Below are 23,766 nucleotides of genomic sequence, written 5' to 3' on the forward strand. Positions count from 1 at the left end.
TGCCCACCTTCATATTTTCAATCATAAATATTATGTCATTATACTTACTTATGGCTTTTAAGGAATCCGGAGGTTCATTGGCGCCCTCACATAAATCCGCCATCGGTCCCTATCCTGTGCAAGATTAATCCAATCTCTATCATCATATCCCACCTACCTCAAATCCATTTTAATATTATCTTTCCATCTACGGCTCGACCTTCCCAAAGGTCTTTTTCTCTCCGGCTTCCCAACTAACACTCTATATGCATTTCTGGATTCGCCCATTCGCCCTGCTCATCTCATACGTCTGGATTTAATGTTCCTAATAATTTGAGGTGAAGAATACAATTCATGCAGTTCTACGTTGTGTAACTTTCTCTATTCTCCTGTAACTTCATCCCCCTTAGCCCTAAATATTTTTCTAATTACAATATTCTCAAACACTCTTAACCTCTGCTCCTCTCTCAAAGTGAGAGTCTAAGTTTCAAAACCATACAGAACAACCGGTAATATAACTATTTTATAAATTCTAATTTTCACATTTTTTGATAGCAGATCAGATGACAAAATCTTCTCAACCGAATAATAACAAGCATTTTCATATTTATTTTGCGTTTAATTTCCTTCCTAGTGTTATTTATTTCTCTTACTGTTGCTATAAGATATATAATTTTTCTACCTCTTTGAAGGATAAATTTATGATTTTTATATTTCCATTTCGTATAATATTCTGGTAACGAGACATGATCATATACTTTGTCTTTTCGGGATTTACTTTCAAATATATCGCTGTACTTGCTTCAAGTAAAATTTCAGCGTCTTCCCTAATAGTTTGTGCATTTTCTCCTAACACATTCATGTCACCCGCATAGACAAGAAGCTGTAACCCGTTCAATTCCAAACCCTGTCTGTCATCCTGAACTTTCCTAATGGCATATTCTAGAGCAAAGTTAAGAAGTAAAGGTGACAGTGCATCTCCTTGCTTTAGCCCGCAGTGAAAATATTGTCTTTGAGAAAATTAATCATTGAAGTATATTCCTCCTCTTGTTTGTGACTTAATGCTAATTTTGTATAACAGCAATTGATTACACATTGATTAACTGCACAACAACACATCATTCTTCGAGATAACAATGGAATATCACACTAGAAACCTGTATTCCTATGCAAATCTTGCGGTGTACTGAGTCTCCGCAGGAGTAAATATGGCCGCCGCGTCGGCATTTGTCGGATCAAAAGAATGCGGTGCTCTCTATACACTGCTCTGCAACCAAGATATTACAAAATTCGTCTTATTCGATATGAAAAACCAATCGCAAGATATGTGCTAAAATCCTTAAGCGGTTAGAACATGAAGGGATGGAAGTGAAGGACAGCGAATAATTTCGACGAATATCGAACTTCGCCATACTCGACAAACTTGAACCGAACATAGCGCCTGTATTGCACGACGCTAATCCCGAATTCACTTCTGTCTCGGCACAGAAATATTCTAGTCGGGCCAGTTAATCGAGACTGATGTGATGGTGGTGTTACTGGTGATGGTGGTGCCGCTTCTGCTGCTAATGAATAAGAAGAAGAAGAAGAAGAAGAAGATTTGAGGGACAGAAAAAACAACTAAACTGCATGCAAGCTCGCGTTCTTACAAGGGCATCTGGGGACGTAAGTAAGAAGGTATACGAGCTCCAAGCCGGTAGGCCACTTGTCTCACTCAGTACCCACGTCGCAGTTCCACTGAAAGAATCTAGAAATATATTGAGGGGGAAAGTCAAAAGATGAATGTATCCTGTTAGGACCAATTTAAATAGGGACAAAAAGTTACAGAGGACTATCCGAAGCAAGATTTTGCAGCAGCAATGTAAGGTTGCCTAAAATGTTACCCGAACTCAAAGATAAGCATCGCAATCCTTACTAGTAAAAGAAAGAGAGCCCTTAGATCTAATAGACTGAGTGAGCTCATCCAGAAGTCCCCGAAGACATGCAAACGCAAAGACTCAAATTTGTGGACGCCTAAATTTGGAAAATGTCAGTGTATATTATGAGAAATGATATAGTCCGTGGCCCATTATTTTCCTTTAGGGCTCATCCTAACATTTTCTTAGCGCCCTATGAAAACCACAAGCAACATAATGAGACTTCTGTCTATTTGGTTTCACTTGAGATAGCATAAACAGATTAAAGAAGAGGAATGAAGTTGAGTATTACTGTACTTTAGAAGCGGAAACGGCGCCCTCGTCTGTATATTAGAGTTAGGAAATCTTGACAGAGAGGCAAATAATAAATACGGAGAGAGCATTGCATCACACGACTCGTTGTGCGGCTCCAGTCAAGCTTCGACGTCGCATCAATGCGGCCGTGCCATGAAGGACGTACGAACCAACCCGCCTGTCATCGTCGTGTGGTCCGAGTTCGACGAGATCGAGACCACCTACGAGTTCGAATCACAGGTTTGTTGACAGACATTCGTTCAAACTACTCAGTTGTATTTTATTTTTCTCTTACTTCTCCCAGAAGCTATTACATTTTATAAGAACTTTGTGTTTCTCGTCTCTAGACTTTTGTATAAAAATGTAACCTAATTGTTTCACTTGTAAACAAGAGTTATATATTTTAGTAATACAGTAGAACTTGGTTATAACGACATCCAAGGGACTTAATTTTGTTATAAACGAGTGTCGTAGTAACAGAGGTTCATATTATCAGTCTAGTGAGGTGGAAAATGGAAAATAATAAACATAATTAGGATTATTTTAGATTTATGTATTCACTTCTAAGCATACCATGAACACAATAAAATACACGTACAATTATAAATACAGTATTCTGTATTAAAACAGTTTGTTCATTACTCACCAAACGTCTTTACTGAGGAGTGAGTAATCAGTCATTTTACTCTGTTCTCTCCTACTTGCCCAATATACACTTCCTAAATTACATTCTATGTTCATTATTTCAGTTTCAATTTCACTGCTCCCTCTCCTACGTAGCTTCATACTCCCTCCTCTAGCTTCATAGAAATGTTCACAATTCTTATGGCTTCTAAAGTGTCACTCACATCATTTAGTGGCCATACTGCGTTAAAATGCATGCACTTAGTGAAAACTTCCTGTCGAAACTGACCGCGCAAAGGTACCATTAATACCGCATGAATTCGGGCAGGTTACAATGGGATGGGGAATCTGCCTGCAGTCCAGAGGTCTACGATAGAAGGGAACAGTAAAGGATTTGCCAGATTTCAGCAAAATATTTCTTAAAATACTTTGGTTCTTAGAAAATTGTATTCCAAACTGAGGTTGAAAATGACGTTATATGCTAGGTAGACGCATATACTGTACGTTTGTCGTATTAAGCAAGGTAGAAAAGCATATGTCTTATGGGGAATTAGTTGGGACCACAGAATATTTGACGTTATAGGCGAGGTGTCGCACAAAACAAGGTCGCTATAACCAAGTTTTACTGTATATATTTTTAAAATTTCATTCCATATTTCATTCCCATTCTCCTCATTTCACAGAGTGTAACTGTTAAAAAGATATTGCAAAGGGTGACATAAACGCCTCGGCGATATGAAATCGAGATATATAACTTCTTCTCTGTAGAGTTTATGACCACAGACCGATGAACAACTTCGTCGTAAAAGCCTAAGGTGAGATTAGATAACTCAGCCAGTGTTGCTCTATCAATCGAGTGATTGCTAAAGAACTGCGTGGTCTATCTTTGTGATATTTTTGAGGTTTTGAAATTCACATGTGAAATTTCACTCATCTCATCCGTCCCTTCCACAAAAGGGATCGGTGAATAAAACAGAACGTCGCAGTGCTTAAAGAGGAAAGGAACTGGCCACCCTACCCCACCACCTCCTGGCTTAGTTTTCTCATTAGTGGTGCCTTATTGCGACACTTACGAGATTTCAACCTGTCTAAACAACAGCAATCCTCTTTTTAGAGATAAAATACATTACAATGTGGAGAAAGTGAGTTACTTGTATGATGCTATTGTTCAGGATCATTTTCGATCTTAGATGTAACCTGCATTACCTAACAATGCAATCATCTTATTTTTATTCATAGATTATTTTATTTTCAACTTATATACCCCATATTATGTATATTAATACCTTACCGTACGTCTCTTATTAGACTTTTTCTTCCTAAAAACCCTTGAAGTTTCTTCTGCGAAGTGACGAACCTTGAAGTGGAACAAATGGCCTACAGATATGAAGCTCGCACAGATATTCCATCAATTACGAGGTGCACATATTTTTTTTAGGGTTTTCTGACTCTAGAGTTCTCTGTAATTATTAATGTAATACTTACATACAATACAAGTCTACGGTTATTTAAAAATGCTGCACCAACTGAGGGGATACCTAGATGATGACATAGGGAAAATGGATCAATGGTGGAATGAAAATAACAGAGAAATATAACTAATCTGAAGAAATGCGCTATTGATAAGTTCATTTTGAAAAATCATCGTTACAGATAACTTCAAGCCTTACAATTAAAGTGTTGTTTAAAATAAGTTTTCAGTCAAAGACATATTTACGGAAATAAAAATTAATTTATCTGAAAAAGCTTTTCGTAAAGACAAACCTTCCATAACATTTCGTTTATCACATCATCTTACAGTACACAAGAAACAAAACCATAAAAAAATAGTTCGCCCGATTTCTGGCAAATAGCTTTCGATGCTACTTAATTTTTAAGCCCCATGAATCAATAATAATATGATCCTATTTCATGTTCTTTTGCAAATAAATAGACTCTTAAGTAGGCCTACTGTAGTTGGAAAATAACTGTTAATGAGCTCGTGTCGACATCTCCCCTCAAACTGCCAGCCAATGTGAAATGAAAATAATAGAGAAAACCTAACTAATTTGAAGAAACGCGCTATTGATAAGTTCATTTTGAAACATCATCGACACATATCTTTAAGAGTTTTGTCTAAAATAAGTTTTCAGTCGGAGACATAATTACGAAATTAAAATTAATTTATCTGACAAAAAGCTTTTCGTAAAGATAAACTTTCCGTAACATTTCGTTTATAACATCTTATAGTATACAAGAAACAAACCCATGAAAAGTAATTCGCCCGATTTCAGGCAAATCGCTTTCGATGCTACTTTTTTAACTAAGCCCCATGAATCAATTGTAATATGATTCTATTTCATGTTCTTTCGGGAATATATGTAGACTATCACATATGACCCGGTTATGAGATAAGTTTTATATGATATTCTTATTGAATTTGGTATTCCCAAGAAACTAGTTCGATTAATTAAAATGTGTCTCAGTGAAACATACAGCAGAGTCCGTATAGGTCAGTTTCTATCAGATGCATTTCCAATTCACTGTGGGCTAAAGCAAGGAGATGCACTATCACCTTTACTTTTTAACTTTGCTCTAGAGTATGCCATTAGGAAAGTCCAGGATAAGAGAGGGTTTGGAATTGAATGGGTTACATCAGTTACTTGTCTATGCGGATGACGTGAATATGTTAGGAGAAAATCCACAAACGATTATGGAAAATACGGAAATTTTACTTGAAGCAAGTAAAGAGATAGGTTTGGAACTAAATCCCGAACAGACAAAGTATATGATTACGTCTCGTGACGAGAACATTATACAAAATGGAGATATAAAAATTGGAAATTTATCTTTTGAAGAGGTGCAAAAATTCAAATACCTGGGAGCAACAGTAACAAATATTAATGATACTCGGGAGGAAATTAAACACAAAATAAATATGGGAAAATGCCTGTTATTATTCGGTTCAGAAGCTTTTATCATCCAGTCTGCTGTCAAAAAATCTGAAAGTTAGAATTTATAAAACAATTATATTATCGGTTGTTCTGTTTGGTTGTGAAACTTTGACTCTCATTTTGAGAGAGGAACATAGGTTAAGGGTGTTTGAGAATAAGGTGCTTAGGAAAATATTTGGGGCTAAGAGGGATGAAGTTACAGGAGAATGGAGAAAGTTACACAACACAGAACTGCACGCATTGTATTCCTCACTTGACATAATTAGGAACATTAAATCCAGACGTTTGAGATGGGCAGCGCATGTAGCACGTATGGGCGAATCAAGAAATTCATATAGAGTGTTAATTGGGAGGCCGGAGGGAAAAGACCTTTGGGGAGGCCGAGACGTAGATGGGAAGATAATATTAAAATGGAGCTGAGGAAGGGAGGTGGGATATGATGATAGAGACTGGATTAATCTTGCTCAGGATAAGAACCAGTGGCGGGCTTATGTGAGGGCGGCAATGAACCTCCGGGTTCCTTAAAAGCCATTTGTAAGTAAGTAATGTAGACTCTCAAATAGTGTAGTTGGAAAAAAACTGTTAATGGGCCCGTGTCGACATCTCCCTTCAAACTGCGCGCACATTGATTTCCACGGCACTTAGACATAGAAATTAGCCGTCTATGCTAACTGTTAAGGTTGTGAAATTGAAGCTTGAACAAAATATTACCGAAAAATATAGTAGTCTCCTGTCTGTAATACATGGTAGTCACTCAGCTGTTGCAGCACATTATGTTCAAGACATTGCTTCGCATTTCATGTGACAGGACAAGTACTTACGGAAGAAGACAACTAAACAACTCTTCAAGATTCTGAATGTAACATTTCAAGTAAGCTTTCAGTAAGCTTCCACATTCTTACAATTAGTAGGCTAAACATACCTATCCTATATATATATATATATATATATATATATATATATATATATATATATATATATATATTTGTGTGTGTGTTCTGAGGATATTAACTATGCGCGTGGGTTGAGGAGAAATTTGACATGATTTCAACCCCCTTTTTAAATGGTTATTTTACAATGCTTTATCAATTGCATTGGTTATCTAGCGTCTGACTGAGATGAAGGTCATAATTCCAGCGAAATGAGTCCAGGGTCCAGCGACACCTACCCAACATTTGCTCTCAATGGGTTGAGGGAAAATCCCGGAAAAAACCTCAACTAGGTAACTTGTTCCAACCAGGATTTGAACCGGGCCCGCTCGTGTCACAGTCAGGCATGCTAACCGTTAGTCCATAGCGGTTAATATGAATAAAATGTTTACAATGGTTTAAGAAAATTCCTATATACTGACACAAGGACGACATACTGAAATCCATTTTGTTATTAGGGATTGCTGAAAAAATGTATTTCCGTGAAAATATCGAACTCTACTATTAAGCGATAGAATATTTTCTCTTTAAAATCTCGTATAATGGGAAAGAAATGAACATTTTTCAAGAGAAAATTATAAATAAAAATATTGTGGAAGCTACATCTTGGTACTGGCAATGTGACTACCACACGAGACGGAATTATTTCTAAGGACTGCAGCCGAAGTACGCACCATTATGGAATGTATTGAATACCTATTGTGCTACTCGGCTAAGACGGTTTCACCATCCGCAGCACCACGCACTGCTCTCCAGTCATCAAATCCAATATTAAACTCCTAGTGATGGACTGCCGTACCTCAGAAATCCACTTGAGTAGTCAAGTTCCCGCCATAGTGAGGATCCGGGTCCTCTGCAGATATGTGAGTTTTCTATAATCAATCGCCAGTGTCATCTATCGATCCTTGGACAAACCATGAGAAACACCCGTCACAACGGACGGCCGATCTGATCTGAATGAACATAAGTAGATGCCCTGTTTTTGGAATGGGAGATGATAATGAAAGGGAAATGTGGAGAATGTTGCTGTAATGAAAATAAAAAAAACGGGAGAACTTTGAGAAAATCCCTTACAACCTTGACGTTGTCCCTCACAAATACAAATCCGTTATCGCCGGACTTTGAACTCAAGTTCACGGTTGTCGCTGTCAAGGCGGCAAAGCTATAACAACTTCTTAGAAGAAATAGGCACAATTCTTATAACGAATAGGCAACAGATTTATAAACCGGTTTTCTAACACTGACTCAAAGCCCTACATCGTTGTAATGACGTTAGCATACGGGACTCGTGCTCTGGCGCTGCATTAGGTGTGAATTCGAATCCCGCTTGGGCTGAATACGGAGGTTTTACGCAACAGTAAAGCGGTGGTTTCCAAGAACCACACATGTCTCGTCAGGTAATGCGGGGAGGGAATTTCGTTTTCACGCAAATACAACTCTTATGGACAATACGTTATGATGGTTTCTAATATGCCACGCCGCTGCACACACTCAGCCTGTACAAAATTGTGTCACGATTCGCTTGGATAGCCGGCAACTGTTTCCTCATCTAACGGTGGGATTGTTAGAATGGCATCTGAGTTCAGCAACAATATGGGTGAAAAAGTGATAGATTTTATATGGAATCATCCCATATTGGGAATAATAATTTTAAAAACATGACAATACAAGAGAATGTGTGGCAAATGATTGGGAAAACCTAGTAAGTTTACTGTAACTTAATAATTCGTTTGTTATTACATATTTTGATAGGTTATCCTGGCTCTTTAATTTAGTGCAGAACTGAAACTATGTATTGCCTTATACAGCCAGAAATAGTAATGATTAATTGGAAATAAAATATACAGTAGTAACCTCAATTTTGGGTTTGTGTCACATTGCTTCTCCATTAATTTGTGTGTTAAATAAGACATCTGGAAAATTTTATGTGAGATTCTTTGAATTTCTACAAGTTTATTTTGACATAATTAACAGAAAAATGTTTCTTATACAGAATAAAATATACCTATCTCTCCTGTTTCTACAGTAAATAACTAGAAAAAAATAATACTATAATTTAATAGCTAACATGGATAAAACATAGAGTATTAAAAATAACAAAATTTTACCATTTAAAAAATCGGTGTTGAAAATGGGAAATTCATTTAGGCTACATAGATACATTATTAGAATTTTTTTCTATATCTGCCTCGTGTTCTAACAAACAAATAACTGCTAGATCCATGTTGTCAGCCATTTTGACTTAAAATTATGTAATTGCACGCATTTATAAAAACCAGTCGAAGCTATATAGGCCTACCGCAAGCGTCAACAGAATTTCACGCACGGTGCATCGGATCTGTGTCTCTTGCAAACCACCGCTTAAGGCGAATGCCAGGTAATCTTATAGCAAAACCCCGCAATTATCTTTAAAAATATTGTCTCTCTACCACAAATCTAACGATGACCCCACAGTAGTTAAATAACCAATTCAATAAAAAAAAAGACTCCAAGACTCTGAACCACTATATACTTACAAACGGCGTGATGGAACAAATCTTAAAAGTTTTAGCCCACAGTTTGTTGTTGCAGTTCTTGTTAATGATAATTATGATTATGATATTGATGGAACGACAAAGAAGCAGAAAAAGGATAACTATTCTTACCATAGTAATGAATTAAATAGCGATTTGCAAGGAGTTAAAGGATATTTGTGCCGCTATAAAAACTGGCTGTTGTATGCATTCTATTTTCTCTTGCCAATACTGTATTATGCGTGTAACATAATCTCTCCGAGACTATAAGTAAGAGTTCGTGAAGTGCACGTCGGGTTGGTGACACTGCTGCTCAGCGCGCACTTGTTTCTGGCTAAACAAACCGACACTTCACAGACAAAGAGCAGGTGTCGGGGTCTACAGTTCGCTGCTGTTTGTTTGTATGTCACTCACGTCCCCAGAGATTTTCCTCGAGGCTGGATTAAAATGTTCTATTCAGCGAGACACTGTCTATGTGGCATTATCCAGTTCAAGTCTTTGAAATGTTATTCTTTGCCTCTTATTTCATATGCATAATATCTGTTCACGTTGCTTTTCAGTCGCGTCTGAGAAAATCTAGTTATTTACTATCTTCGATTATATCTGTGTACAAGTCTGAACCAAATAATTTACTTTTAATTTTAAAGGCATATTGGTTCCGTGAAGTTCAATGTTAATTGATAAATGAGTTCTATTCAGTCAATACTTAACATTAAAAAGTATTGACTGAATAGAACTCATTTATCAATCAAATAATTTACATTTCACTGCTTGTAATATTTTACATACGTCAATTTCTGGTCTACATTGAAATGTAAGAATTAAATTTGAATTTTTATTGCAGTTATAAATTATGTAGAGGGTTTTTCAGAAGTAAAACAAAAAATCAAGATGTATAGTAAAAGACAATTTTAATTCTTATATTCTCTTCATTGTCTATACAGTCTTAAAAATTCTGGCACTGGCTTATTGCATAAGAAATGGGATTTTTTTGCAACACCATTACAACGAGCTTGTTTCTTTTTGTTCTGTTGGTCGTGTTATCAGCAGGCACTTTGCTGTAACTTGGCCTACAAGATCGCCAGACAGAGACATATCAGATTATTGTTTGCGAAGCTTTCTAAAGGAAAGGGTGTTCTTGAGCTAACCTATGGCAATTGATGAGTTGTAGGACTCCATCGTAGACATTGTGGCAGATATTTTACAGAACACGTACTCAAAGCTGCTGTATACAGCATTGAAGAGTGGTTGTTACTTGTACAAGAACAAAATAGTGGACACATGCAATATCTCGATGAACTTATTGCAACGAGTGGTCATGCAAAAAAAAATACATTCCTTGTATAATATTCCAGTGAGAGAATTTTAAGATTGTGTAGAAAATGAAGAAAATATTAACAATTAAACTTAGCCCCTTCTTTTGAAAAATTCCATATATTTCGCCATACATTAAAGCTATGAAATCAGACATTAAAACACATACATACACACATACATAATCATAATTTAGTATGGACTATAGTTGAACAACGATCGAGAAACCAAGACTAACAGCGCCCGCAAAGCCGAAAACCCCCACGATAATATTTCCTAAGTCGCTGACTGCTTGTAACGAACGAGCAAGACATCGGAAATGGTCAACTCTCGAACGCCTTGAATCGTCACAGTTGTTTATACCAGACTGAACTTTTATGTTTTGGCAACTATTATATATGTATAAACAATCAAGTAGCCTATTTGAAAACTCATCTTTACCTTTCAATGTAAAACAATCCGTTTCCCAATCTTTATTTAATTACTAGGCCCTTATTAAAAGGCTAGGAATTTTTTTTTCGTATGTTTGAGATCAAGTGTCCAATCTCAAGTAAAAAAATATTAACGCTTTAAGGAACAATAGAATATCAGAGAAAACCTTCGCTTTGTAAAAATTGAGTATAATGCAATAAATATTCATTTAACAAATAACGAAATGATATCGTAAATGGTTTCGAAATTACAGTAATAAGAAAACAACTTCTCGATGTAGGCATTCAATTTCATTAAAAATGTCACAGATGATTTAAATTTCACATAAAAAGAGTCATTCATTTAATATGAAAAATTACTATTTGGTAGGCCTATACATTTCTTAATTTTCATAGTATGACATACTTATTCTCGGTACGGCACTATAAACATGTTATTTAAACAGCATGCAAATAATTATAACCGTATAATCAGAGTAAAATAACATAGCGCAACCCATTTCAATTCTGACGCCGAAAATTCCATATCACCAAGCTGTCTGTCCTCACAGCAGTTTTCCCGTTTTACCCCAGGTAAATGCGCAGATTTAACGCACATAATTTATTGGCGAGCTTAAAAATAACCTTACCTTATTTAGACGTCATTATGACGAGTGGTACCATATCTCATAACGGACGCTTCTCTTGTTCCAGGATGAAAGCCAGCCCAGCGATGGACTCTTCCACCACAAACCCATCGACCTGGAGAAGCTCTTCACTCCAGCATCCGACTCTGGAGAGGTCACGCCTTCTCGGAATAGTAAGTTGTTTCTGTTGGTGTACCTTAATTAGAGACAGAATGCTGGATTAATTCTTTTCAGTCACAGAGACTGTTTGATCTCAGTGACTAGTGACTTAACAGAGGAATGATCGACTGAAGATAGCAAGCAGAATCGAAGTATTCGAAGAAAACATTCCAGCAGACGTGATATCAATGATAAATTTCACACATGTGTGACGGCCCCTCTGATACCAAGTCCTTACTCAAGTGACTTTACTGTAAATTGACCTGAGAATATTGCGCCAAATAGGCCTACATAAAAGCTTAAAAGTCTTAATAAAGCTGAAAACTCTAATTAATAAAATGGGAGTTCAGACTTTCACACTTGATTGTGTTTGCAATCGTGTGTTAATATTAATATTTCTGACGTTTCAGAACTAACACGTTTCGTCCTTTCGAAATATAACTTCGTATCCAGTTCTCTAGAACAGAAATACGTAATGGATTCTAGTTTGAGGTAGCACACAGAATTGTTATTGGTTTATTTTACGTTGCTTTATCAACAGCGGTGGTTATCGAGTGTCTGAGTGAAGTTGATAATGCCAGCGAAATGAGCGCAGGGTAAAGAGCCGGAAGTTACTCAGCATTTGTTCTTAATGAGTTGAGGAAAACCCCCGAAAAAACCTCTACAGGTTAACTTGTCCCAACTAGGATTGAACCCGGACAGGCTCGTTTCACGGTCAGACATGCTAACCATTATTCCGCAGCGCTGGACTAGCACCGAGGATTAAATAAAGTAACTGAACATTGTAATTATCAAGTGATGATCATTTAAAGGCGGTAACCTGTAATTAATTCTCAAGCACTAGAGAAACTAAATCTCAACAAAGGGTATAAAACACAAAATCTGTATTATCGTTTAATATCATGTTTAGAACTAAATTAGGTTTGCAAGGTCCCGATATGTAGCTAATGTTAATAAAAATATTAAGTTTTCCGGGCGAATCTCATAGTTTCAAAATATTCACAATCATGAAAATATAGCTTTGAGAACACTTTCCTGTTCAAAATTATACGAAACTGGCCTCACTTTTAGAGAAAAATGTCAGCACTGGTAGACGTCGGCTTTTAAGTTGTTGAGGCAATAATTCGAAATCTACTGAACATTAAGTCACAATATGTTATGTAACTATTGACTAATTTACATTCTTAGTCAAAGTTTCAGCCCTCGAAAATCTGGCGATTATTTATTTATTTATTCATTCATTCATAAATTAAAGACATCAGCTCAAAGAATTTGAGTGACCACAAGGGTCCTGAATACAATAAACATGTACAATATAATGTGATTTGAAACATTAAAGAAAAACAATGTTAATTGTTGAAGACAAATATAAATGAATTAATTGAAATAGAGATGATGATGTAATATTTGAAGAGAATCCTTGATAATATTTATAAGAATAGACATTATACATAATCAAAAGGAATGTGAAGTTCCTTAAGATAATTATTCTATGTGACTTTTGTAATAGAACCTCTACCACCAAACAGCAAACCAATGACACATCATTGATTAAGAGGGATGTTGTACTTTTGAGAAGATAAGGCAGACAAGGTTCATATATAGACTTCTTCTCAATATGAACTTCGGTGGCCTGATTTAGGTTCCTTTCGAAACGGATAATATAGGGTCAAGAACAAGCGTTCGTTAATAGTAATAATATCTGCCCGTCTAAAAGAACCATCTGATGATACACAATGTACTTACTTCCTTATGAATCTCCCAATACTTCACAATTAATGAACACTGTTGGTGAACTGTAGTCTTCAACAATGCCCCACTATGGCTCTGTGCTAACTTAAGAGTATCAAGGTATTTTTTGGGAGTAAATGCAGCAAGCAGATATTTACTATTTATGGCGATCCTACTACTACTAATCCCGAATGTATGCTAAGATAGGAATCATAACCTCCCGTAACTCTGTGTGTTGTATGTCTGTAATAAGAATAAATTTAAACTTTATTTCTTTGACTTTCTGTTCATATCGATATTACAGCATTACAAAATGGAATTAAGGTAGGATAAGTGCAGCATTTATTATTCCCTGTGACAAGATACACAAAAATGAAGTTTACCGAATTATGACACAGAAAGATTCTGTAAAATTATGGAATTATGCCAGGAAAAGTATTCAGTGACTCAACTATTAGACTTTAATGATTCAGCAGGCTTTCGTAAATTTCTCTGAATTCCTTTCGTTCATACTGAAATTTTAAGAAACATAACTGGACACAACTGAGGAAAAGATATTACGAATGTGATATCTTGTTTTGCTACCTTACATTTGTGGGCGAAAAAGTTGTTAGACACGAAAAGTTTTGTTAACAAAAGTTATGAACTGAATATAAAAGTTAATAGACACGCAATTTCAGTAGCAACATAATGCATAGGCCTATGATTTGTTCACAAAGTCAATTGAAACTTTCCAGTGCGAAAGCGAACTAAGGATCTACGCAAAAGCACATGTCTCTTAGGTTAGGTTACGGTGGCTACGGGCGGGTTAGAAAGATCCTTTACACGTCGGTCATACTGAGGCCTATTATGCACCCCGAATGTTATGGGATGAATGAGGATGAGGGTGTACCAGCCTATCGTCCGCATGTGACCCCTCACCTGCTCACCCAATGGGGCCTCCTACCCTCTCCCGCTCTAAATTCATACCGCCAAGATGACCAAGCAGTACAGGATCCATTCCAACGGCCTTTCCAAGATGTCGAAGTGCCCTTGCAAGTGCTCTTAAGGAATTTATTCTGGCAGATATATTACGGAAGGCTGGGAACCCAGGAACGGTTGCGGAGAGGACGTCCCCTCCCGTAAGCGAAGGCATTAGTCTTGACCTGAATATGTCTATTAAATGAGATGAGGAAGATGAATGATATGATATAAAATCTAAATTCTTCTAGTTTCATTTTGGAGATGCCGATAAGCTCACTGTATTATAATATCAATTTTTTGTTTACCACCTGTGCTTATCTTAATATTTGGATTTATGAACGTTTTCGACACTTGGTGTGTGTCATCTTCAGATATGGGGCCTATGTCATTGTGTGTTGTGAAGCCCTAGTTTCTTAATTATGTTGTGGGTTGTTCACTTGTGTATTGCCTTTCATGATTTCTTAGTTTACTATAGGCAGTATGTGGTTGGTTATTGTGATTCTGTTAAGTTCTATCTATTGCAAAACCCGTATAGGACAATAAAATTATGTTGAAAACATTATAACACATAATTATAAACAAATAAAACAAATAAATATATACACTTTAAAACACTGTGAAACACTGTATTCACTATATTACTTTTTCACATATATGGTTGGCTGTTGTATCGTTAAAATTGGGTTACTTTACTGTCTTTTTGACACACTTTCACTGATATTCCATATTGTATGTTGGGGGTTTTTTTAAAGTTGTTCATGCATCCACGATCCACAGCAGTCAACTTGAACAACTTTAAAAAAAACCCCAACATACAATATGGAATATCAGTGAAAGTGCGTCAAAAAGACAGTAAAGTAACCCAATTTTAACGATACAACAGGCCAACACAGCCAACCATATATGTGAAAAAGTAATATAGTGAATACAGTGTTTCACAGTGTTTTAAAGTGTATATATTTATTTGTTTTATTTGTTTATAATTATGTGTTATAATGTTTTCAACATAATTTTATTGTCCTATACGGGTTTTGCAATAGATAGAACTTAACAGAATCACAATAACCAACCACATACTGCCTATAGTAAACTAAGAAATCATGAAAGGCAATACACAAGTGAACAACCCACAACATAATTAAGAAACTAGGGCTTCACAACACACAATGACATAGGCCCCATATCTGAAGATGACACACACCAAGTGTCGAAAACGTTCATAAATCCAAATATTAAGATAAGCACAGGTGGTAAACAAAAAATTGATATTATAAATTCTTCTTCTACACGGGAGGTGAAGATAAAATGAATGGACCGTGGCAATGAAAATTCCAATCCGCCATTTACCTAAGTAACTGCTGAAAACCACGGAAAAACCACAGTTAGGTTGGTCAGTCGGGGAATCGAACCACGAACCTCCCGATCCAAATCGCTCGGTACATCTCTCTTCATTTCTGTAAGCTAACTGACGAAAGTACTTCACTGAAGTAATATTTATCCGAATCAGAAGCGAACCGGTCTTTCTATTATACTTAAGACCCACCACATAATAAAAATATTACCTGATGACTTGCAATATGCTTCTGGAATCACAATATTGTTTTGGATGAACGTTAATAACGCAAAACGAAATACAGTATAAAGAAATTATGCAATGCAAAAAAGTCTAAGGTTTATTGGTTGCGAAAGTTACTGTCTGCCGCTCTTTTAATTGATATACTAATTGGGATTTCCCGGTCTCTAATCAGGTCAAAAACCCTGATACAACTGATTACGATGAATTTCTGTGATGTCCAAAGCGCCTAGTTAGCCAAATCCACTCTCCTCACCTCCACGCTGGAACCTCCAGCGATCCTTTAAGATGCGAAAGAGCGAGTGGTGTGTGGAAAGCAATGGGGAGCTACCGCATTTATCCTTCCTAAGAAAAACTGAAAATATGGCACACATGATGAGTCTTTCTACGGTAAAAGGTTCCAGACATAAACTATCTTCCTATTCGGATGTCCGGGAAGGGAATACTGGTGAAGGACACGAGAAAAGAAAAGAAGATAGAGGATTGGAACATGAAATGTGAGGACTCTTCTGCATCTTGAAGGAAGAAATGAGAACAAAAACAGTGGATGTGATGGGAATATGAGAAGTGTGGTGAGAAAATGGTGGTGTATTGGTGAGTGATGAATTTAGGTTGTTTTATTAAAATGGTGAGTGCAAATGAAGTCACGGTGTTGGTGTATTACTGGGACCACGTGTGAAAGATAAAGTGGTATCAGTGCGTTATGTAGACAATCGGATGATAATGGTGAGACCAGTACGGAAGAAAAGAGACTTAGTGCTAGTGCAAATTTACATGCCACATAGTGGATTAGCAGAGGAGGAAGTGGAGGAAAGCTATGACAAGATAGAAATTGTTGAGTAGAAGAAGAAGAAGAAGAAGAAGAAGGAGAAGAAGGGAGCATGCATAATCCTAATGGGCGACTGGCACGCAGTAGTAGGAGGATAAAATTTAAGAATAGTTGGAAAATATGGATTGAGAAAAAGAAATGGCAGAGGAGAATCTTTGGTGAATTTCTATAAAAGAAATGCAATTACTTTAAAATACATTATTTCAACAACATAAACGAAGAATATACACCTGGACTTGTCCAAGGGACGAAAGAAGATATCAAATAGGCTATATACTGGTTACATGAAAGATTCTGAAATTACTTTAAAAGTGCAAATACTTTACCAGGAGCGGATATTAACTCAGATCATGTTATTTGTCTGAGGAAGATAACAGGAAGACAGGTGATGAAGAAATTGAACAGGGAAAATTGAAGAACGAAGAGGGAAGAAGAAAATTTGAAGTAAATTTTCAAGCGAAAGTCGCTACATTAGAATCTAGACCTGAGAATAGTAATGAGTCCTGGACTCATCTAAAAGCTGTATACATATAGCAGCAGGAGAAACAATAATTACAGAGAAGGTGTGAGTATTAAGAAACCTTGGGTCACTGCGAAAATGTTGGAGGAAAGGAGAAAATGGAAAAACATCAACACAGAAGAAAGTTGGCCCTAATACACCGAGATCACTTAGCCTAAGTGTGCCTCGCCACTGAAGATGTCTTCCATATCTCTAGACAAAACGTCTGGATCCAACACAGCCAATAGGCCACGGCCTCTCACAAGCAAATATTCTCATGGGGACAGATATGAAAGTTTTTTTTTCTTCCACCATGTTAATAATGTCAAAACAAGTGCTTATACAAATTTTGGCCACTCGAGCGCAATTACGAGAGCCGTAAAAATAAGTTTACCTGCGGGCGTTTGCAGAAGAGAAAATACAATTTCACGGAAAGATTTACTGAAACAGACACAGCAATTATTAGCTATTTTTCAACATATTCCCCACCGGAATTGAGACATATTTGATCATAACGTGGGATCAACATTTGTATCCCTGTGTCGTAGAAGTCTGCCGCCTGGGATCGAAACCAGTGTGTGACAGCCATCTACACCTCTCTGTCGATTCCATGGTATGACAAATAGTTCAATTCCAGTGGGGAATATGTTGAAAAATAGCTGAACAGTTGTATCTGTTCCAATAAATGTTTCCGATAAAATTCTATCTTATTTCTGTTAACGGCCACAGGGAAACTTATTTCTACGGCCCTCGTAATTGCGCCAAAATTTGTACAAGCACTTGTTTCGATATTATTAACATCGTGGAAGAAAAAGAACTTCTTTATCTGCCACCATGAGAATGTTTGCTTGTCAGCCCGAAGAATCCTTTATCTATAGACGTCGGCCGTGAAAGCCTGTATTCTAAGAGAAGCAGTTAGAATTATCTTCTGATTCGATCTTAAAATCATGTTTCCTCAAAAGACCTTTTACAATATTAGTTGCATGCATGGCTATGTTTTCCGAATTGCACTACAACACTTAAATGTAATTTGCTGCAACATACTTGTGTCCAGTGTCCATTCTTAGCCTTGGTCTTCTTGAAGAACACACACAGAAGTAAATTTAATGTTGAGCTAAACTTGCGACTTTGGGCATCTATAGTATCTACAATTGAACCAGCCCTCTCAAAATTGGTAGCTGCAGGATATTATCTACCATCCCACTAATAATCTTATGGTACCGTGAGTTTAAAAACGAGTTTCATGTTGCATGTGCTACTTGAAAGGACAATTTGTGTACTAGTGGGGTATAATAGGGTAGGATAACGACCAAATACCCATAAACGACACAGCATCATGCTACTTGAAAGGATAGGGTATGTGCATATTGTGCTACTTGAAAGGACAGGGTAGGCTACTATGGATGCACAGAACGGCGGTAGACTCACAACCGATTTCACATCGCTCTCTGTGCGGTCACTGGGGATGGTCATATAAATTACATGGTACACATTTTTATTTATTTTATTTATTTATTTATTTATTTATTTATTTATTTGGCTGCAGTGCGTTACAGTGTTGAATGACAGCATTGACCTCCGGTCATATAGCTATCAATCACTTATCAACATATAAATGATAAATATTTTACGTAAATTACACGTAATTTACGTCACTTATATTTAATACGATGTTCTATGCAGCACAGTAAACTATTTTCATGGAATTAAATTAATAAGTTACATACTCTACTATGTGCTTGAAGATGCTGTATTCGTGTTTTTAATTATCAAGCAACCAGATGTACATTTTGAGCAGATTTTATTTTCAAATTTCATGGAATAAAACCAAGTTCATCATACTTGCTATGCAATGGTCTACCTGCGTACACATCTTCAAATTTAATTTTTAATACGGAATCTTGCTCACTTCAAAATTATTGATTATAAACTCTTAATGAACTTTTTGTAACTATTCTATGAATTGAAGTTGATTATGTTTGTCAATACTTTCAAAATTTCTAGACTATCAGATAGCAATATAATCACGAAAAATCTAGAAGTGTGTAGCAAAATTTAAATGTGCCGCTTCTGGAAAAGTGTCCACGGAGACTTATCGGTATCAAAATAACAAATTGTGTGGTTTTATCTTTTAATATTGGCCTCTGTGAATAGATCTTCCTCAGTCAGCGGATAAAGGAAAATAAACGAAGTCGGCATTACGCACAAAGACCTATCCATTACCACAATGATGTAAGGAGTTCAGCAGAAAATACAGACAAAAGATGCTAGTGAGAACCATGGGAAACACAATAAAAAAAAATAATGAAAACCATCATGCAATCTTTGATGACCAGTAAACTCTGGTATGTGTATCGGCGCGGCGAATAGTCAAGTAACACGCGGAAACAGTGTGTGACATAAGAGATGAGATGGAACTAAAAAAAAAAAGACTGTAGTACCGTGACAACAACACCCACATAGAATGACAGACCAGACTGCCCAAAATAACATACATTCGGGAACGAGAGATGTGGGAAGACCAAAGGGCCAACAATAAAGTCATGACTATGAAGTCGAAACAGGCAATAAGTCTAATATGTGAAGAGGAGAAGAAGAAAGAGTCCCTAAATGACAGAGGCTCCAAATCAAATTTGTCAGATATTTCCCATCTACTTCAAAATTCAACTCTTATGTCATCATTCCTACTTGAAGATCTTTAATAGGGAATTATGAATAACCACTTACAGGTACAACTCGATTCAGCGTTAATGGCCCCTGTCCTTGGTTGTTTGGCTAGTCAGCGAGCTGTGTGTTGCGTCATAAGAAAGAAATTTAATCACAAATGTGCATAGGAGGGGAAGAGGAAAGAGGAAGAATGAAAATAATATCTATGCTCGAAGCTGAGGGACACTCATGTCAAGAAAATATAAGTCATCATGACATTGTTTAGTTAACAGACGTAGAGGTTAGTAACGGGAGGTGTGGAAGAATATTGTGTTTTAAGACGAAGTGTACCGCGACATGGTAAGAAGGAAGTGTCAGGTGTTATGACTGCGTGGCCTGACCTGTGTGACCCAGCCCGCCAGTAGTGATGAGCAACTCGCTCTTAGTCTATCTACTGACTTTTTGCAGGGGCGAAAATCCCTGAATCAAGATGTACCTCTACGTGAAATATGGAATGTTTCGTACTTAGTGACGGCTCGTGATAAAATGTTGCGGGTGTTCACAACTTTATGTTCCAAAACCGAAGAAAACTTGAAATCATTAGTCAAATTTCGAAGGTTTAATATACGTGTCATTATTCTAACGTCTCAATGTCAAAAAAGATCATGTATAAGTTAAAAAAATTAATAATAATAATAGTAATGATAATAATAATAATAATAATAATAATAATAATAATAACAATAAAACCCCAATTATTTTATTTTAGTTTGCTCACCACGTTTCCCTTGTATGATGGCATTATAGCATGGCACATATAGCTAACTAAAAGTATAGTACTATAATTCACAAACTACACTCCCGTACCAGTACTGTATACACACACACATACAAAATAAAAGCTCCGACAGCGAGAAATGCTGACACCTGTAGATTAAAATATAGACTATTTCCTACTTCGAGAACGCATCGACGCACCTGACATCTGCAGGATAGATTCAATGTTCACTTAACGCCTTGTGCTCTTGATAAGTCATAAGCGGCCAGCTATACAGACGATTTTGTCCCACGCATGCTTGTCAAGTCGTGTAACGTCCTTCAAAAGAGCACGACTTTCATGTGAACATACGTTGCCATATTTATATAAGAATTCTACATAAGGGGTTAGGTACAGCTTACAGCCGTAACATTTTTGGAAATATTCAACATTTTTTTTTCCTCCATTACTCTATCTTGTACAATAGCGATAATTGGTATGTGTAAAACACTATCCTGATGCTATACGAAAAAAAAAATTATTCATACTTTTTTTTACAAATTCAAAATGGTGGCAGTTCATTGTGCAGTGATGAAGCGTTTCCCTCATAATTCATGAATTTGTTAACTTTTTCATGTTCTCCTCTTTTATTTTATTACTGAAACTCACGTTTACAATATCATGCTCTTTCAACTACATTCCTTAATAAATAATATATATTTTTTATTTTGTGTTAGAAGAAAGTACTGATACTTGACCATTTTTAAATGAATTTATTTTTTGTCAGATAATCTATCAAAGGTAGAGAAGTGATCTTGCATCATATTGTAGATATAACATGCTAAAATACACACAAAAAATTTCATCACAGAATGTTGGATAGTTTTTGAGTTATGTGGGAAATGCTTTATCACTGCACAGTGAAATGAATTTTGAAAAAAAAAATGTAAATATTTTTTTATCGTAAAATATTTTTTCATATAGCAGAAGGACAGTGTTTTACACATATAAATTTTCATTACTGTACAAGATACAGTAATGAAGGAAAAAAATGTTATATATTTCCAAAATTTTACTGCTGTAAGCTGTACCTAACCTCTTAACTTGCAGGAAGTTTAAACTACTCGATTCAAATATTATACATCCCCAGTACGTCAAATCGACATTAAATAATGAAAATAGTCGTGCATTAACGGAATCAAGGAATTCACGTGCTTTTGTGCTCTTATTAACGCACCGTCACTGTTCATACTGTAGAATCCAAAAGATCTAAATATTCATTCAGTATATAGAGACGTTAGTAAGCAAGTAACCAACCAACCAACCAACCAACCAGGTCTTCAAATTTCTTCATTCTCAGACTATTCCAACTATTCTTCCGTCTCTAATCCATTCACTCACCTACACAACCATTAATTCATTTATCAATCCATCCATTCATCCACCGACCCACCAACCATCCATCCAAGAATCAATCCATCGATTTGCTAATTTATTTGTCCTTTCATTCGCACTCTCTTGTCCGCAGGGAAGATGTTCGCCTCGTCCAGCTTCTACAAGCCCAGTCTTCACCCGACCGTGGAGGACCAAGTGGAGCTGGCCAGGCGCATCTCTCAGTCCCTGAGCGATATCAGCAACCAGCAGAGCAAGGGTCAATCCATGTACGTCAACCGGAAGAAGCGTTCCGTCAAATGGGTCCACGAGGGTGAGTGCAATTCCAGTCACCATTTTGTTCCTTGAGGCGTGTAACAAAATGTTTAACTCTTTAGCCTCTGCATGTTCAGACATGGAAAGCGTTAAGAACTGCGTCGTGTTTAAAAACTAGTCTAAGAAATGGAGTCCACACCTGTGGAGTAACGGTTAGCACGTCTAGCCGCGAAACCAGGTGGCCCGGGTTAGATTTCCGGTCGGGGCAAGTTACCTGGTTGAGGTTTTTTCCGGGGCTTTCCCTCAACCCAATATGAGAAAATGCTGAGTAACTTTCGGTGTTGGACCCCGGAATCATTTCACCGGCATTATCACCTTCATCTCATTCAGACGCTAAATAACCTAAGCTGTTGATAATGCGTCGTAAAATAACCTAATAAAAAAAAAGAAATTGATATTTTCAAGTTTTCAATGTGACACAGGATTTGTTTATGCAATCAAGTATCATGAATTCAAACTCGGCATTAGACTATGGATATTTAGAAGTAGTTTCCATCGAACAAGAAGTCAAGCTGTTGACACCATGTAGTACATTTCTTGTCGGGGGGAGGGGTGGGAACAGGGAATGTCACAATACATCATTATCGAGAAAAATAAGTTTTAATACCTGAACATTCCTGGTTTTTAAGCAGTGTACCAAATGTTTAACGTTACCTTGCATGAATATTTCCACTTTTAAATTTTTTGTAACTGGACAGTTCTGCAGACCCAGTTGCCACCTACACAATGTGTACATAATTTATCATACATTCGCTAAAAATGGACATTCTTTGTTCCCCCCACCAACACACCTTAAAGGCATTTGTTAATTTAAAAAGATGCATGAAAACAAAATTCTATATGCAGTCCGCAAATGCTCAGTTCTCAACCAACGTCACCACGCCAACATCTGATGACGCCACAGTATGAAACGATACCAGCCGACGTGCATGTACAATGTCAATAAACCAAAAATTGGTGTCAATTAAACCGTCCCTAATCGAGAAGAGTAAATTACTTAATTTTCAAGTGTTCAGCATTGGAAACTAATCAATTGTGCGACAAAACCTTCTGTTATATCAATTGGAAGGTCGGCGAATTCAATGCATGAACTGCATGAAGTATATGACAAAGCCTGCATTTAGACATATCTTGTCATAATTATAATTGTCGTGTTCTGACCGCATACTGGAATTTAAATCAGAAGCTTTAAAATATATTTCAGTAATACGATTATCTCACAAAAGAAAGAAATGTTAAATGTTATGTTTTATTTAACGACGCTCGTAACAGCAGAGGTTACATCAGCGTCGCCGGATGTGCCGGAATTTTGTCCCGCAGGAGTTCTTTTACATGCCAGTAAA

The 23,766-nt window shown here is 36.6% G+C and overlaps 1 protein-coding gene across 1 annotated transcript in view; it reads left to right on the forward strand.

Moving 5' to 3' along the window:
* The window catches only part of LOC138701546 (serine-rich adhesin for platelets-like), a 283,122-nt gene that overhangs the window by 200,804 nt on the left and 58,552 nt on the right, over positions 1-23,766 (forward strand). Inside the window, exons 10-11 of the mRNA XM_069828550.1 lie at positions 11,627-11,732; positions 22,245-22,421. Of these exons, the coding sequence (XP_069684651.1) occupies positions 11,627-11,732; positions 22,245-22,421 (283 nt within the window). The remainder of the gene's footprint in view (positions 1-11,626; positions 11,733-22,244; positions 22,422-23,766) is intronic.

This window comes from Periplaneta americana, chromosome 6, assembly GCF_040183065.1.
Source record: "Periplaneta americana isolate PAMFEO1 chromosome 6, P.americana_PAMFEO1_priV1, whole genome shotgun sequence".
Lineage (NCBI taxonomy): Eukaryota > Metazoa > Arthropoda > Insecta > Blattodea > Blattidae > Periplaneta > Periplaneta americana.